Source organism: Sparus aurata, chromosome 23, assembly GCF_900880675.1.
Source record: "Sparus aurata chromosome 23, fSpaAur1.1, whole genome shotgun sequence".
In the NCBI taxonomy this organism is placed as follows: Eukaryota; Metazoa; Chordata; class Actinopteri; order Spariformes; family Sparidae; genus Sparus; species Sparus aurata.
In genome coordinates, this window is record NC_044209.1 from 28670720 (window position 1) to 28687608 (window position 16889).

A 16889-nucleotide genomic window follows, 5' to 3' on the forward strand; every position below is an offset into this window, starting at 1 on the left:
AACTTTGAGAGGTACGTGGACGAACTTCTTATAATATAAATGATCAGTACTCGTATATGAGGAGATGATGTTAGTCTGATTTTAATGGAACCTTCAGTAAAATATGTTGAACCGTGTTTAATCAAAGAGGGAGACGGTACATTTCTCAGTACATGTACTCAAGTATTGATTTTTACATTTTCTGCTACTTTATTCTTCCACTCTGCTGCATTAGAGCCAAAGTAATGAAATTGTAAATGAAATTATTTTATCAAGAATCTTTATATGATAAATGATTAAAATAATCAGAAAAATGCTTAATATCTGACCTAATAATCAATAATCAGTCAAGCTCTAGTTCACAGTGTGTCATTACTCTTACTTGTAGTTTTGATACTTAAGAAGAGTTAATATTAGATACATAAAGACTTTTACTCAAGTACTATTCATATGGATGACTTTAGTCATATTTTAACATGATATTGACTTTCAGGTTTATTATGTTTGAATGGAATCTGAACAGTAATAAACTTCTCTCCTGCAGCGACACCAGCATGCAGTACGAGTGGGCTGATGATGACTCAGATGTGCCCCCTGGTGCTGTTCATCTGGGCCTCTCGGCACCAATAGATGGTCATAGGTACATCATGTACCATGGTACCACCAGGCAGAACGCTGAAGCCATCCTGAGATCACGTTTTCAGCAGTCTGTAGACGGGATGCTCGGCCGCGGCGTCTACCTCAGCAAAGACCTGCAGAGAGCGAGCTGCTATCCCACTGATCTCCCCGAGTCTGACAGGGCCGTCATCAAGGTTGTGGTTGACGTGGGGAAAGCCATCCGCATCAATCGTCAAAATCACCCTCATCAGAGGACCTGGCATGACCTCGGCTATGACACCGCCTGGGTGCCACCCAACTGTGCATTGGTGGAGGAGGTTTGTGTCTGGGATCCAAATCAAATCCAGATTACTAACACCATCCACCCAACCCCAGTCCAACCATATGGAGAATAAGGCTACAAGTGAGCTCTCCCAACAGCTTCCAATTATTTCTGTATTTTCAAATGTATTTTTATACATTTGGATAAAAGTAAATGACATTTCATTCAGTAACTGTGTCATTGTCAGAATAAATTGGTCATGTTAAATCTGAGCTCCTGTCTGGTTTTGTTGAAGCGTTAAATAGTAACACCAGAGTTTAGAGCAGCACTTGAAGAGGCAGTGATGTAAAGAACAGAGAAGTTTCATCACCGAAGTGCTCAACTGTGTCTTAGATTCAAGGGTCATCTTGCCTTCAACCCATTGAAGTAGTGGTGAAGCCTTTCCGGATTGGTCCAATCAGACACATTGGCTCCTCCGATGTCTTCTGTGTTGTGACCTGTTGGTCACCACTACGAGGCGTTTCGCACACTGAACAGTTGTTTTGATGTCGAGAGACCAGTCTGCCAGTGATTCTTACTTCGGTTCACCATGACTATTATAAATGGCCACAATGGACACTCACTCAACATTCAGAGCCTTTTATAGCCCCAGACAAACATTTTGACCCTTCATCCAAGTTACAGCCCCATAACTGAGCTGGAGAAGATCTACAAACAAACACGATCGTATTTCATATCTCAGATACACATGGCTCTCCAGGTGTAAAACCACTGAGGCAACAAAAAAACACTGTTGGGCAAAATACACACAACCGTATCCCAATATCCTAAAACAATTTAGAGTAGTGAGTAATTCATTTGCACCTTACAGAAGGATCAGAAATGTCATTTAATTTGAGGGAACTGTGGCCCCTTTTGTCATAAATGAGCATGTTTAAGCCTTTTAATGAATTGTGCCTCTTTAACCTTTTGCACATCAGACATTTTGACTTGTCACAGCAGGAGAAGCACAGGAACGTAACCAACGGCTCTTTTTTGTGTCCCAGCGAGTCACGACTTCATCAAAAGTAGAATAAAAAGTTCAAATTAACATCTGATTTACATCAAGTTCACTACAAGAGTCACTAACTGAAAATATCAATCAAGAACAAAGTACTTTTGTAGAAAGTTCTATGCAGAACAGCTGATTTCAGAACAACATGTACTGCATTATTGTGTTATTTGATATGAATATGTAAGAATCTGTGGTGTTGCAGCAGGTGAAGTTGAAGCTAACTGTTACCACTTAATGTTCTGCTGGGTGTTTTAATCCATAAAAAAACATCAATCAGTTTTCTGTTTGTTTTTTAATTGATTTTCATTTAGAGATAATCATGACACAATCAACACACATGAAGCGACATGCAACACCTGTTCTCACCAGTTTTTCTGAGTGATGAAACACTGCCCCCATGAGGAGGGATGTGTGTATAACAACATGAAATATTAATGGGATCTTCTCTCAGAGTATTTGTTCTGTTTCAAGGAATATTTATTTGATCAATACCATGAAACTGACAATGTGCAATTAAACAAATTATTAATAGTTAAATGAATAATATAAATATAAAAATATTTGTGTTAACAAACATCACCCGATGATTCTTAGATTTATTCTATGTGTAAATAAGTGTCATAATGTCATGTTTCTACACTTAAGATTTTCCTAAAGCTACTAAAAATAGGATATTAAAATAAAGATACAGCCCCAGGAACATTTATTCTGAACTGACACAGCTGTAACTCTGTCTGTTTGGTTTTGTTTTTTATTTTATGGCAATGTATCAAAACGTTATCTATTAAATGTCCTCGTGGATTGAGGTATCTGGAGGGCAACACATTCTGATCTACTTAGTTTGTATTCAATAATGACTAATTGATTTTCATTGTGTGAGTGAAGGTCCAGGGGTTGGCTTCCAACTGTGAGGGGCCGAAGGTTAACAGACGATAAAGTGCTTAGCTAAGTTTGACCTGCATGCCAAATGGTGGGAGATGCCTAACACAGGTCAAACTCCTCTTTTAGTCTATTGGATAATTTTGCAAGGGGACCAATCAGAAGAAGTGGGTGTACTTGAGAAGGGACTCTAAAAAGGCCCTCACAGGAAGAACGAGGGGGTGGCACTTGGTAGATCTCCTTAGATCAAAGGCTGATAGGAGTTCCAATTGAGCCTTCTGCTCTCGGCAAAGCATTTTGGCCGCTTCTGATCCGGACGCAGGGCTCTAGATTCTGTTTCAATAAAGATTGCTCTATTATTCCACCCAGCCTTGCCTCCGCAGAATTCTTTTATCATCAAACTACACAACGACACCTTGGAGGAGGAAAGCCCAGAAACCTCAGGATCAACAGAGAGTTCACGTTTAGGTCGCATTGAGACAACAGAGGAAGAATGTCGGCTCCATATTGTGAGCAGTTATAAATGCACAGAGGAGAGTCACATCGTTCAGCAGCGTCATGAGTCAGTGCAGTTCAGCGTTTTTAATGGAATGGAGGTGTCTCTCTTTGTCAGAGACTAAAGATGGACCTGAATCTCAGGAGTCTCAGAGACTTCATACGTCTGAGATGCCCAAAACAACTTTTGTCGGTCGGGGGGAGGTTAAGGAGGACCTGCAGGAGTTATTCAGATCAAAACTTAGGATGTTTGAGTCAATGTCACAAGATATGGCGGCTGGGAACGTCAGGCTCAAATCTGATGTAAGTGTGCTTCTGTTGGATTAAAAGATATGAATAACAAGGAGCAGATTCTGCGCCGGGGGGTCGAAATACTCACTGCTGAGGAGGTCCAACTTAAACAACTGAATGAGACAAACCAGGCAGAGATTAAACAGCTGAAGGCCGCAGTACGTGCTCTGAAGGAAAGTGAAGACTCTCTTAAGCAGCAGCACGTCAGCATCGCCAACGAGCTGTCTCAATATGAATCTCTGACAGAGAGACAAAACCAACAGAACAAAAGCCTGAAAACGGCTGTGCAAGATCTTCAGTGCCGGCTGAATGAGGCTGAGCAACAGCCTCAAATGTTGATAAAGATGAGCTCATAAAAAAGCAAGACCATGAAACTGAGTTCAATCAGCAACTGGTAGAGGAGCTCAACACCAAAAGAACTGATATGAACCAGTCCATCTGTGATCTTAAAGACCAGCTAGAGGCGGGAGGCAGGAGGAGGAGGTACTGGCTTGTGTTCAGTAGAAAAACAGATCATACAGGTGAAACGACATTCATAAAAGAGATTATACAAAGGAAACAAAAGCGAAGGCACATCTATGGAAATTTCGCCCGAGTCCTGAACGCCCTTATATAAAGCAGAGTTAACTCACAGCCGGCACTCCTGGAGGAACTTTGAGAGGTAAATGGACACACTTAGTTAAAATGATCAATATGCGTGTATGAGCAAATGATGTTAGTCTGCTTTTAATTAAGTCTTCAGCACAATATGTTGATGTTCTTGTCTGATATAAATGCACATGTTGAACCGTGTTTAATCAGAGAGGGAGACGGTACATTTCTCAGGAAATAAACTCTCACCATACAAGTTGGAAGGTCAAGATTGGAAAACTGTACAAGTGCATTTACTGAAGTACTTTTACTGAAGTGCAGTATGGAGGGACTGCAAATATTGCACTTCGTACTCTATTAAGTATATATGATCACTTTAATTTCTAGTTGCTGTACAGATTACATGTTGCATCAGAGCAATGCATTTTTTAATGTATTTAATCCACTGATTAAAATAATCAGAAAAATGCTTAATATCTTACTTAATTAATAATCAGTCAACCCCCTACTAATTACCCCCTGTAATTACTCTAACTAGTAGTTTTGATACTTAAGTAGAGTTAATATTTGATACATGAAGACTTTTACTCAAGTACGACTTTCAGGTTTATTATGTTTGAATGGATTCTGAACAGTAATAAACTTCTCTCCTGCAGCGATACTGACATGTAGTACGAGTGGGCTGAAGATGACTTTGACTTGCCCCCTGGTGTCGGTCGTCTGGGCCTCTCGGTCTCTCGGTAGAAAGTACGTCATGTACCATGGCACCACCAAGGAGAACGCTCAATCCATCTGGAAATCAGGTTTCCGTCAGTCTGCAGGGAAAGTGATCCGCATCGATCGTCAAAACCACCCTTATCAGAAGACCTGGCATGACCTCGGCTACGACGCCGCCTGGGTGCCACCCAACTGTGGGATGGTGAGGAGCGGTTTGGAGGAGGATTGTGTCTGGGATCCAAATAGAATCCAGATTATTAACATCATCGACCCACTCCCAGTCCAACCCTCCTCTGGATGTGGAGCATATGGTCACAAGTGAGCTCTCCCAACAGCTACCAATTTATTTTTGTATTTTATTTTTATTTTTTATTTTTATGTTGTTTATTTCGGGCATGTCAATTCATAAACATCACATTTCATCATTGTTCAAATAATACAACACACATGGCCGAAAGGGAAAAGCGGGAGAAGCCAAAGCTTATCAAGTCCCGCCCCCATTACCCACAGGATAAAATCTTCATCCTGATCTTTTCTTGTCTTTTGCATTTTACATTTTTCTTAATTTTTTTTTTTTACCTAACAACTTCTTTTGTTATGACCTTTGATCCTAAGTTATCTCACATTGTTGATACACATTATAACAACATCCTGCTATGTACAACTGGCATTGGCCTTGGACCATACAATTTTCTCAGGTTCAACTTATTGTTTGGGTACAGAATGGTATTCGTTATGCTCACATGCCGTCTCAACACAGTGTCTGCACAGTGTCTGTTGATTCGTGCCTCTGACCTTTATCAACCCTCCTGTATTGATCTGTACTGATCAACAATTGAATGTACATACTTTTTCTTGAAGCCACTTAGTGTTGCTGATTTTTTGACATCTTCTTCTAGCACATTCCATTGTTTAACACCTTTGACCGATAAAGAAAAGGATTTTAACGTAGTTCGTACTTTACTTTGCCTGAAAATCATGTTCCCTCTGAGACTGTCTCTCCTCTCTGTCTAGGAAGAGTATTTGCAAATTATGAGGGAGGCTTTTGTTAGCAGCCTTGTACATCATTTGTAGTGTGCGATAGTTTATAGTTTATTTTCAAATGTAGTTTGTATATTTGGATAAAAGTTAATGACATTTTATTGAGTAACTGTGTCATTGTCAGGATAAATTGGTGATGTTAAATCTGATCTCCTGTCTGGTTTTGTTGAAGGATTAAATAGTAACACCAGAGTTTAGAGCAGCACTTGAAGAGGCAGTGATGTAAAGAACAGAGAAGTTTGTGACTGATGAATCACGATCTGTCACATTTTACCTCTTTGTAAATGTGCAGCAGAGAATCCGAGCAGTAACAACGAGGTTTATGTGTCATCGGTTAATGCAGTGGAGCTCACAGAGGGAGAACTGTGTGTGATCAGCCATCTTGTTTTTACATTTCTACTGTCGTCAAATAAATGTGTCCATTCATCCTTGATGTGAAGGTGTTGGAGGTAGAGGACATCCCAAAGCTTTCCTCACAGAGTAACCTGCAAGCTTAATGTACAGAGTCAGTGCTGACGGCATCATTTCATTGACTAAAGATGGAGACTGAACTGATTTACATTTGTTTGTCTGAGAGTTGATGAATTCATCCAAATTCTTTTTTAAATAAAAACAATGATTTAAATCCAAAACCTGATCTCATCTGTAGTTATTCTTGTTCCTAAACATAACCAGAGCTAAAATATTAAATATTGTTGTCCCAGCATTAAGAAAACCTAAAGTTTGATCATATCTGTGGTTTGCAGAAACATATAATACAAACATTTAAGTTCACCTCTAATGACCTGATAGTTGAGGCCTGTAAAGCTGCATAACTCCCATGCTCACATCTGCAGACGAGGCCTTGAAATCCCAACGTCACTGTTGCCCCTACAACACCCAAATAAGCACATCCTGTTAGATTTTGAACGAAAGTCAAAAGACAGATCATACGGGTGAAACGAAACTGAAGGCACATTTGAAGGAAATTCCGCCCAAGTCCTGAACGCCCTTAGTTAAAGCAGAGTGAACTCACAGCCTAAACTTGTGGAGGATCTTTCAGAGGTACGTGGACAAACTTTATCTTCTCCTGACAAAAAAAATCAATCAATAGCCGTATATGAGGAGATGATGTTAGTCTGATTTTAATGGAACCTTCAGCACAATATGTTGATGTTCTTGTCTGATATAAATGCACATGTTGAACCGTGTTTACTCAGAGAGGGAGACGGTACATTTCTCAGGAAATAAACTCACAAGTCGGAAGGTCAAGATTGAAAAACTGTGAAAGAATCCATTTGAAAGAAACTGTCAGCAGTGATGGAATGTAACCAAGTACATTAACTAAAGTACTTTACTTAAGTTCAATTTTTAGGGACTGAATATTGCACTTTGTACTCTATTAAATGTCTATGATCACTTTAATTTCTAGTTACTATACAGATTACATGTTGCATCAGAGCAATGCATTTTTTAATGTATTTAATCGACTTATTAAAATGATCCGAAAAATGCTTAATATCTGACTAATGATCAATATTCAGTCAACCCCTAGTTCACAGTGTATAATTACTCTTACTAGTAGTTTTGATACTTAAGTAGAGTTAATATTAGATACATAAAGACTTTTACTCAAGTACGACTTTCAGGTTTATTATGTTTGAGTGGATTCTGAACAGTTATAAACTTCTCTCCTGCAGCGATACTGAGACCAACATGTATTACCAGTGGGCTGAAGATGACTTCGACGTGCCTCCTGGTGTCGGTCGTCTGGGCCTCTCAGCACCAGTAGATGGTAGAAAGTACGTCATGTACCATGGTACCACCAGGCAGAACGCTCAAGCCATCCTGAGATCAGGTTTCCATCAGTCTGCAGACGGGATGCTCGGCCCCGGCGTCTACCTCAGCAGGGACCTGAAAAAAGCGAGCCGCTATCCCATTGAATACCCTGAGTCTGACAGGGCCGTCCTTAAGGTTCTGGTCGACGTGGGGAATGTGATCGCCATCAATCGTAAATACCATCCACTTCAGAAGACCTGGCATGACCGCGGCTACGACACCGCCTGGGTGCCACCCAACTGTGGGATGGTGAGGAGCGGTTTGGAGGAGGATTGTGTCTGGGATCCAAATAGAATCCAGATCAGTAAAATCATCAAACCACTCCCAGTCCAACCCTCCTATGGATATGGAGCATATGGCTACAAGTGAGCTCTCCAAACAGCTACCAATTTATTCTTGTATTTTCAAATATATTTTTGTATATTTGGATAAAAGTAACTGACATTTTACTTAGTAACTGTGTCATTGTCAGAATAAATTGGTGATTTTAAATCTAAGCTCCTGTCTGGTTTTGTTGAAGCGTTAAATAGTAACACCAGAGTTTAGAGCAGCACTTGAAGAGGCAGTGATGTAAAGAACAGAGAAGTTTGTGACTGATGAATCACGATCTGTCACATTTTACCTCTTAAATGAGTAAATGTGCAGCAGAGAATCCGAGCAGTAACAACAAGGTTTATGTGTCATCGGTTAATGCAGCCACTAAAGGAGTGTAGCTCATTGCTGCTGCTGCTGCTGCTGCTGCTGCACAGTTCTTTAGCTCAGGGGCTTTGTGCTAGCATTAGCCGCTAAAGGAATGTGTTGCTGCCACTGCAACTTTGTTCTTCAGCTTGGAGGCTGTGTGCTTCATGCTAATGTTAGCTGCTAAGGAGTGCTTTAGACCATAAAGAAGTGCGTTGCCACCACGTCACTGTTCTTTAACTCGAGCTAAGTAAACATACAGGAAGTCAGAGTGTTTGTTTGAGTGATGAGTCACAGCTTTGTTTTTTGTTTTTTATTAGTCAACTCAGGCGACAGAAAACTGTCACCCACCCAAACAGCAAATAAGTGTTATTAATGCATCTGCACACACACCTTAAGAAAAGTGAGGGGGTACTTTTAAACTTGAGTTAACATTAAAATGACTCATACTTGAGCAAAGATGGAGGCTGCTGGTGATGTCAGCTTTCTGCCTGAGGCTGTGGTAGAGATTTACTCATGTGGAGGAATGTTTGATTTATTCTGTCATGTGGTGGTTCAGCCTTCACACTGGTTATTATTATGTCCAGAGGGTCCGGGTGTCCAGAGGTGCAGATAAGATGAGCCTTAAAGAAGTTCCAGAATGACAGAGAAACAGCTTCGACAGAAATGTTCACATCCTGCCAGGTGTTGTTAATCACGAGGACTTCAGATGCACCCAAAGATGAAACTTTTGTGTCACAGCAAAACAGAGTTGCAGCATTCTCCTAAACAGCTGCAGTAGCTGGAGTTTTTGTCTTCTCTCTCGCAGGCGCCCAGCTGGAAAAACAAACATCTGTGCCCTAATAAAGTAGGAGAGTCATATTGATCCGGTGCTGTCCAATCACTGTTCAGCTGCTGCTGGCTGGCGAGAGGAAAACTGACCCTCATACCCAAATAAGTACATCCTGTCTTGACTGTAACTGAAACTTATGAAACAGTGCAAGAAGAGAAACGAAACTCAACTAAGAATGCAAATTTGTGGGATTTCTGCACAAAACCTGGAGGTCCGTCTAAAGAAGCAAAGTGAACTCACAGCCTGCGCTGTCAGAGGAGCCTGGAGGAAGGTACGTGAACACACTCTTTCCCATAAAAAGTCTGCACTTTTACTCTTAACTTAGTCAATACTCTGTGAACGAGAATTAGGAGGCCAGAACTTTATAGCTAGAAGTTAAATCAAAGGCATGTACGTTTATGAATGAAGGCAAACTCCACTACAGTAAGAAAAACAACACATTTAATAGACATAAAGCTGTAGACAGTCACCTGGACTTCACACTCTCACTAGTTTTAATGTCTTCATCTGTAGATTATGTCACAGACAAGAAGAGAAAACACAAAACAGATGAAGGAAAGAACTTTTCCTGTGCACTCTCTTTTTTCTTTACCTCCTCTTTCTCCCCCCTTCAAACACATTAAAGGTCCTTTTTGAAAGAAACACCCTCGAATAATAACGTTTAGGGTTTTTTAATGAGGTGAAGTTAGTTTTAGGTTGGATATTAAACAGACATTCACTCCGGAGTCAACCAGCAGCACTTCTGACTCATTTTCCCCGGTGTTGGCAGCAGGAGGACAGTTAGCACCTCCCAAAAGCTCTCGCTGTGCTGGAGGCTGATTTCAGGACAATCAATAATTTAATTCTATTGTTTGTTTTGATTGAAATTTGAATCACTTCTGTATATTCTGGTTTCACTCCTGTATTGTCAATATGTTTAGTGTCTTTGCATGGAATCCCTCTGAAGTCTTTCCTCTAATAACCTTCTCTCCGACAGGGAAACCAACATGCAGTACCAGTGGGCTGAAGATGACTTCGATGTGCCCTATGGAGTGGGTCAGCTGGGCCTGTCTGAGCCGGTCAGTGGTAGAAGGTACATCATGTACCATGGCACCACTAAGAGGGCGGCCCAGTCCATCATGTGGAGAGGTTTTCAGCAGTCTGCAGGCGGGATGCTCGGCCCCGGCGTCTACCTCAGCAGAGACCTGCAGAAAGCCAGCCGCTATCCCATTGATCACCCTGAGTCTGACAGGGCCGTCATCAAGGTTCTGGTCACCGTGGGGAAAGTGATCCGCATCAATCGTCAATACCACCCACTTCAGAAGACCTGGCATGACCACGGCTACGACACCGCCTGGGTGCCACCCCACTGTGGGATGGTGAAGAGCGGTTTGGAGGAGGATTGTGTCTGGGATCCAAAACGAATCAAGATCATTAAAATCATCAACCCACTCCCAGTCCAACCCTCCTATGGATATGGAGCATATGGCACAGTCCAACACCAACACCCAGTCGAACCGGACTCTGGAGCATGTTTCTATTTGTTTTTGTTCTTCATTGTAATGTTTGTTTTTTTTATAAATTCAGGGAGAAACTGAATGACGTTGCATTTTGTAGTCAAAAGTGTCATCATAACATGCAAAACAAATGCGTCATATTAAAGTTGCTGTCTGGTGTAACTTTATTTGGTCATGCTATAATTGTTTTCCAAGCTGCTTCCAAGCGTCCTGTAAGATGGACATTCCATAAGTGAATAAACAAGCTGTTCTCAGAGGAAAATAAGGTCCCAGAACTCTGAAGCGAGGAAGGTGGCAGGGTCCGCCACAGAATGAACTGTGTTCTTGTTTATTCATTTTATTCAGCTATGAAAACAAACAGAGAGCAGAAAAAGAAATCAGCCAATGAAAATCTTTCTCTGCTCATAAATATTTTTATATTTATAAATAATTTCCCAGTCTGGGATCATTAAAGTAATTCTATCTATCTATTTCTTCACCCAAAACTACAGAGTGTTCCTTTAAGACACATTTCGAAATATGAAGTTATACTTTTATTTTTACTTCTGATCTTCAACTTGATTTCAATACTTAGGTATAAGAAGTGTGTAGTATTTAATGGCATCTGTCTGGGAGGATGATACTTGTATCCTTTAGTAACTTCATGGCTCTTGTTCTCACACAGTGGTGGAATGTAACTAAAAACTTGTACTCAATTACTCGACTTCAGTACCAATTAGAGGAGTTTTGACAGTTTCTACTTCAACTCCACAAAAGGTCTGTCAGAAGAGTTGAGATCCATCTACTCCTGTCTGAGTATAAGTATACACACACACACACACACACAAACACGAACCATACATCATACATAGTCCTGAAATGATTCTGCAACATGTTAAAGCTTTGCATTATGTTTGCCGTAAATTCATTTAAAAGAAAAGGTATTATAATCATTATTAAAATCATTAGAATGAAATGTTGGATAAAAAAAGTGAAAAAGGGAAAGGTGCAGTGTGCCTGTGTAAAATAAGGAACTGCACTCAAAGTTTGTCACTCTGTCTCTGATGATCAGAATGAGAGGTAAGTACTGGCTTTGCAAAGTAGAAGAATGTGTAAGGTGTGATTATGTTTTTAATTATGTATTAATTAATCAATCAATGTCTTAAAAGTTAGCAATGTAATGAAGGGATTGTTGAAGCATTAAAGTAAAGCAAAGAAGGGTAAAGGTGGTTGTGAGGGACAAGGAGGAAAAGGAGGTGAACTAGAACATGTTAAACTGTTGAACTTGGTTATGAATGAGGTGAAAAATTGTACAATGTGATTATAACCAATATATTAAAGTTTGGAGAGCTAATGATAATCAGTAAAAGGTGTTGAGCTCAGGTCATGAGGAAATGTTAAAGAACTGGTCGGGTCAACATGAGGCCGAGAGGATGTGTCAGAACCTGATCACGCATTGGGCACGGGCACAGACCGGGAACGCCGCATGTTAACGTATTAAGGAATCTTAATCAAGGGGTGATCAGCTAGTGGATGGAGAGATGCTGAAAAATTGTCCAAATAAGGGCACGAGACCAAGCTGATATCGGAAGTAAGAGGGTATAAAACCTGAGGAGCACGGACTGAAGTTCGTTCTTCCACTCGCTCCAGCCTTGAGACAACACCTGAGACGGATTACATGAACAGCCCGGACATCGCAAAAAGGATTACAAGAAATCTTCAGCAGCAACAAACCAATGGAATAATAAAACGGATTAACCATTTTTACCAACAAACTGTGGATTATAATTTGACTTTGGAATACTTTTGTTCACTCCGCTGGAAGAAAGTTTAAACTTTGAGGAGATTACAAGACCTCCGGCCGGGTTGGTGATTCACCTCAGGATCGGAAGCTTTCAGCAGGAAGGAAGAGGCCAGCCATGGATCGACCAAATTCTCTTTGTCCCAGATCCAACCAGGTAATTTAACCAACCTCAGCTCTTGATTTGATTTAGTATTTACCAGGTTTAGATTTTAGAAATATTTTTGGATAATGATTGATTGTAATTGAAATGAGTATGCTTTGCCCTTGCTAAAGTCTATGCAATAAAACCAACATAACATAGTTAAAGTTAAAGTAGTGGACATTGATTTTATATCTCTTTGATGGAAGTAAAAGTCAGGTGTTAAGTGTGCATAATATCTTAAGGGTTCTTAAAGGTTACTCTAGCCTACCAAATTGAAACAGTCCCTTAGGGTTTACCAAAAGCCCTTAAAATCCAACCTAGCACCATACCAAGAGCCCAGATCATTTAGAGGAGAGCTGCCATCAACGGGCGTGGCTGGTGGCCGTATCTGACTCAAGGGCTTCATGTCAGGTGCCAAACCAGAGGAAGCAGGTAGACGTTCGGATTCAGGCAGTGAGAAGCTAGGTGAGTCTCCTCATTACCAGCTACATTTACGGGAAATGCTGAAGGTTTAATTATAAAACATTTATTGTCATCGGAATGAAAACTGGTGTGTGAGCCAAATGAATACAAAAGAAAATATGTTGTGAATGTGGGTCTGAGGGGTGCTGCCAGTTACCAAACCTGTTCCCTCTCAACTCATCTGTCACTTTACATGATGTGCAAACATATAAACCGTCTGACTGTAAACGAAAGTGATAGAATCGTGCAAAAATTGCATTAAAGTCAAAGATGGACACAAATTTCCCTAAAGGTCCCTCCCAAATACTGAAGGTCCTTATAAAAAGTGAACTCAGAGCCTGCAGTCTCAGAGGAACCTGGAGAAGGTACGTGACCACACTTTATTCCCTGAAACAGAAAATATAATGAACATGAAGAGACAAAGTTACGTTAGTCTGTCAGAGAGACAGGGTTTTTTGTTTTTTCTCATTTTTTGTTGATTGATCCTCAGCACTAAAACATTTTTTTTTAATTTGACGTCTTATCTAACAATGATGAGAGCAGTTAAATAACACATCACTGGAGGCCAATACCAACAAACATTACTGTAATCACAGTTATTATAACTTGAACTCTGACAGTGAGTGAGTACAACTGGATGTGGATTCAAAGAGATGTACTTCTTCTTCAAGTGTTATCTTTAAATGTTGTTTCTTTGAACAGACTCTTGACTCTAAACCTCTCTCCTACATCGACACTGAGACCAACATGAACCAGCAGCAAGAGTGGGCTGAAGACGACTTCGATGTGCCTGTTGGAGTAACTAAACTCGGCCACGATGAACCGGTTAGTGGTAGAAAGTACATCATGTACCATGGTACCACCAGGCAGAATGCTCAAGCCATCCAGAAATCAGGTTTCCGTCAGTCTGCAGGCGGGATGCTCGGCCGCGGCGTCTACCTCAGCAGAGACCTGCAGAAAGCCAGTCGCTATCCCATTAGTCACCCTGAGTCTGGCAGGGCCGTCCTTAAGGTTTCAGTCGACGTGGGGAAAGTGATCGCTATCAGATATCAAGACCACCCACGTCAGAGGACCTGGCATGACCACGGCTACGACACCGCCTGGGTGCCACCCAACTGTGGGATGGTGAAGAGCGGTTTGGAGGAGGATTGTGTCTGGGATCCAGATCGAATCAAGATCATCAGCATCATCAACCCAACCCCAGTCGAACGCCCACGCCCAGTCCAACCCTCCAGTTCATGGAGTGGATCGAGTTACAGGTGAGCACCAGAGTCGTGTTACTTTCCACCTGTTAGTGTACTGATTGAGCTCAAAGCACCGCTGTGGTTTAAAGTTGAACCTAGCTCAACTTTTGCCGCAATGTGACGTCATCTGGAAAGGCACTGCGATGTCCAATCACATTCATGCAACACACATTTTCAGTTATTGTATCACCACCACAGCAACATTTTTAAACCTCTGTGCAGTATTTTGCATCTGATGAACCTTCAAACTCTTCAATTTATTACTCAAACTAAACTTCATGATGGTATTTCATGTCTCACCCACACAGCCTGTTGTTGCTCATAATGATCCCCCCATGCTCTTCCCAGCTACCGTGGCTGTAATCAGGCTAACAGTTTCTTTCTGATACTCATCTGTGTGATAAGCTACAGGCTAAAGTCATCCCGAGATTTAAATGGATTGTGTGTATTAATGTGTTAATTTGCTGATGATGTTTGGTTTCTTTGCACTGAGAATCATTGTTCCTCTTTCCTACAGCGGTTGGTCGCTGCCCTGTCAGCACAGCTGCTGTCTCTGCGGACACCGCCCGTGGCCTCAGAGCAGTTGGATGGAAAACAGGAGGATGTTTCCCCCGTATAACCCAATGACGGCGCTTCTAAGGTATAAGCTATAATGTGTCATATCCTATACCATCTTAGTTTAGTCTCTTAGCGACCTATCCTTTAAATTGCAGTGCATTTAGTGGTTGTTGAGATATTTCACTCAGAACCACAAATGTCAGCCTGAGAGAAGTGAACAGATGTGTGAAGTCACTAGGATACGTATTCTCAAAAATATCTAAATATCTTTTCAGAGTATTTGAAACAGTTTTCCTTATTTGTAGTGTGTTGTTGAATCATTCATTCATGTTGTAGTGTCTTTCCTGCAGTGTTTTATTTGCGTCATGTCTAGTTCCTGTGCACTGAATCCTTCTCTCTTCCTACAGAAGCGCTGGCTTCAGGACCCAGCCGTTACAGTGGCTGGAAAATGACAGTGATGACAGTGATTTTTAGTGGGAGTTCTATGAAAAGATCAGCTCTGGTAAAAAGACCACCAAGACCCAGGCCACCACCAGTAAGAAGAAGAAGAAGTAAAAGTTCTGTACTCCCCAACAAGTAAAAGCTTGTCTCGCTGTTATCCTGTTTGCGCTAAGCTTGCCAATTATGTCACATCATCTTGATCAGTATGTTTAATTTGGATGATAGCGATCTTGTACCAAGAACCAAAGCATGCAAATAAAATCTTCTGTTCCTTGTCTGTCTCTGCTCATTCTTCAGCCTCATCACTAACGGTTCTGACTCATCACTAACGGTTCCCCACAAGGGGGCTCAGGTACGGTGGCCCAGAGAGGTCACAGCACTGCAACTTAAAAAAACACATGCAAAAAGACAAAACACAAACAAATTAATAAAAAACAACTTCATCAGTTTGACAACACATGCACAGCATTTAGAAAATGTGCTGCAAAGACCACAACACATTAGAAAAACTTGCTGCAAATAGACCGTCACACAACATAAGTGTTTCCAGAGGACACTTAAAAGTGATGCACATTAAGGTTCTCTTTCCGTCAGTGGTTTTGGAAAATTAGAAAAAAAGTAAGTGTTTTAGATTTATTTTAACATTGTGATCGCATGATTCAGATATAAGCCTATTAGTCCAAGATTCATATACTGCTGAACTTAGTACTTCCTAGACTACTTGCGTGAATAATATGAAGTACTTTTACTGTGTACTTTTCAAGTAATACTTTGTCAAAATCCTTATATTATGATATTGAAAACTTTGTAATTTAGTTTATTTTAGGCTAATAAATAATTTATTAATGCCAATATTTATTGTACAGTTATTGTAGTAGTTGTGGTCTGTCTGTGAGAGATAGGGGCAAAATGGCCGACAGCCATCGACATCAGACTGACCCTCAGTTGTACTCATTAACTACAAAATACTTATCAAAAACAAAGATGGGAACATTAATATTTGACAGGAGTTTCTACCTGATGAATGAAAGAATTGCCAAAATATCACACTGTGAGCAACAGGAGATTCTGGATCGTTGGCGCTCTTGTGTCTGAAGTCGATACAGCCGAGAGTGTGAGTCTGTCTGCAAGCAGCACAACATTTCCTACTGATCTGATAGAATGAGCACCAACCAGAAAACATGTCAGTCCACAGAACTTGATGACAGGAAATCAGGATCCAGATCAGGAAACACTTTCACACATCTGTGGAAATTTTGTGTATTTGTGGAGGTTTTGTGAGTCATTGTGGAGGTTTTGTGTGTCATTGCGGAGGTTTTGTGTATTTGTGGAGGTTTTGTGTATTTGTGGAGGTTTTGTGTGTCATTGCGGAGGTTTTGTGTGTATTTATGAACGTTTTTTGTGAATTTGTTAAGTTTTGTGGAGTTTACGTGTGGAATTATGGAGGTTTTGTGTGTCATTGTGGAGGTTTTTTGTGAATTTGTGGAGGTTTGTGTATATTTGTGGAA

The 16889-nt window shown here is 40.8% G+C and overlaps 1 protein-coding gene across 1 annotated transcript; it reads left to right on the forward strand.

Moving 5' to 3' along the window:
- Positions 1–532: 532 nt before the first annotated feature.
- LOC115575650 (uncharacterized) lies at positions 533–15658 on the forward strand. Its single transcript, XM_030407866.1, has 9 exons — positions 533–797; positions 4984–5204; positions 6945–6971; positions 7607–8113; positions 10232–10691; positions 11009–11026; positions 13958–14397; positions 14900–15022; positions 15348–15658. Exons 1-9 carry the CDS (start codon positions 534–536, stop codon positions 15412–15414), a joined length of 2127 nt encoding a protein of 708 aa, XP_030263726.1. The 5' UTR covers position 533; the 3' UTR covers positions 15415–15658.
- The last annotated feature ends 1231 nt before the right edge of the window (positions 15659–16889 follow it).

Coding starts and splice junctions, on each gene's coding strand:
- LOC115575650 (XM_030407866.1), top strand. CDS start 534: ATGCAGTACGAGTGGGCTGATGATGACTCAGATGTGCCCCCTGGTGCT. Junction 6,972..7,606: donor TTGTGGAGGATCTTTCAGAG/GTACGTGGACAA, acceptor TCTCTCCTGCAG/CGATACTGAGACCAACATGT. Junction 8,114..10,231: donor GGAGCATATGGCTACAAGTG/AGCTCTCCAAAC, acceptor TCTCTCCGACAG/GGAAACCAACATGCAGTACC.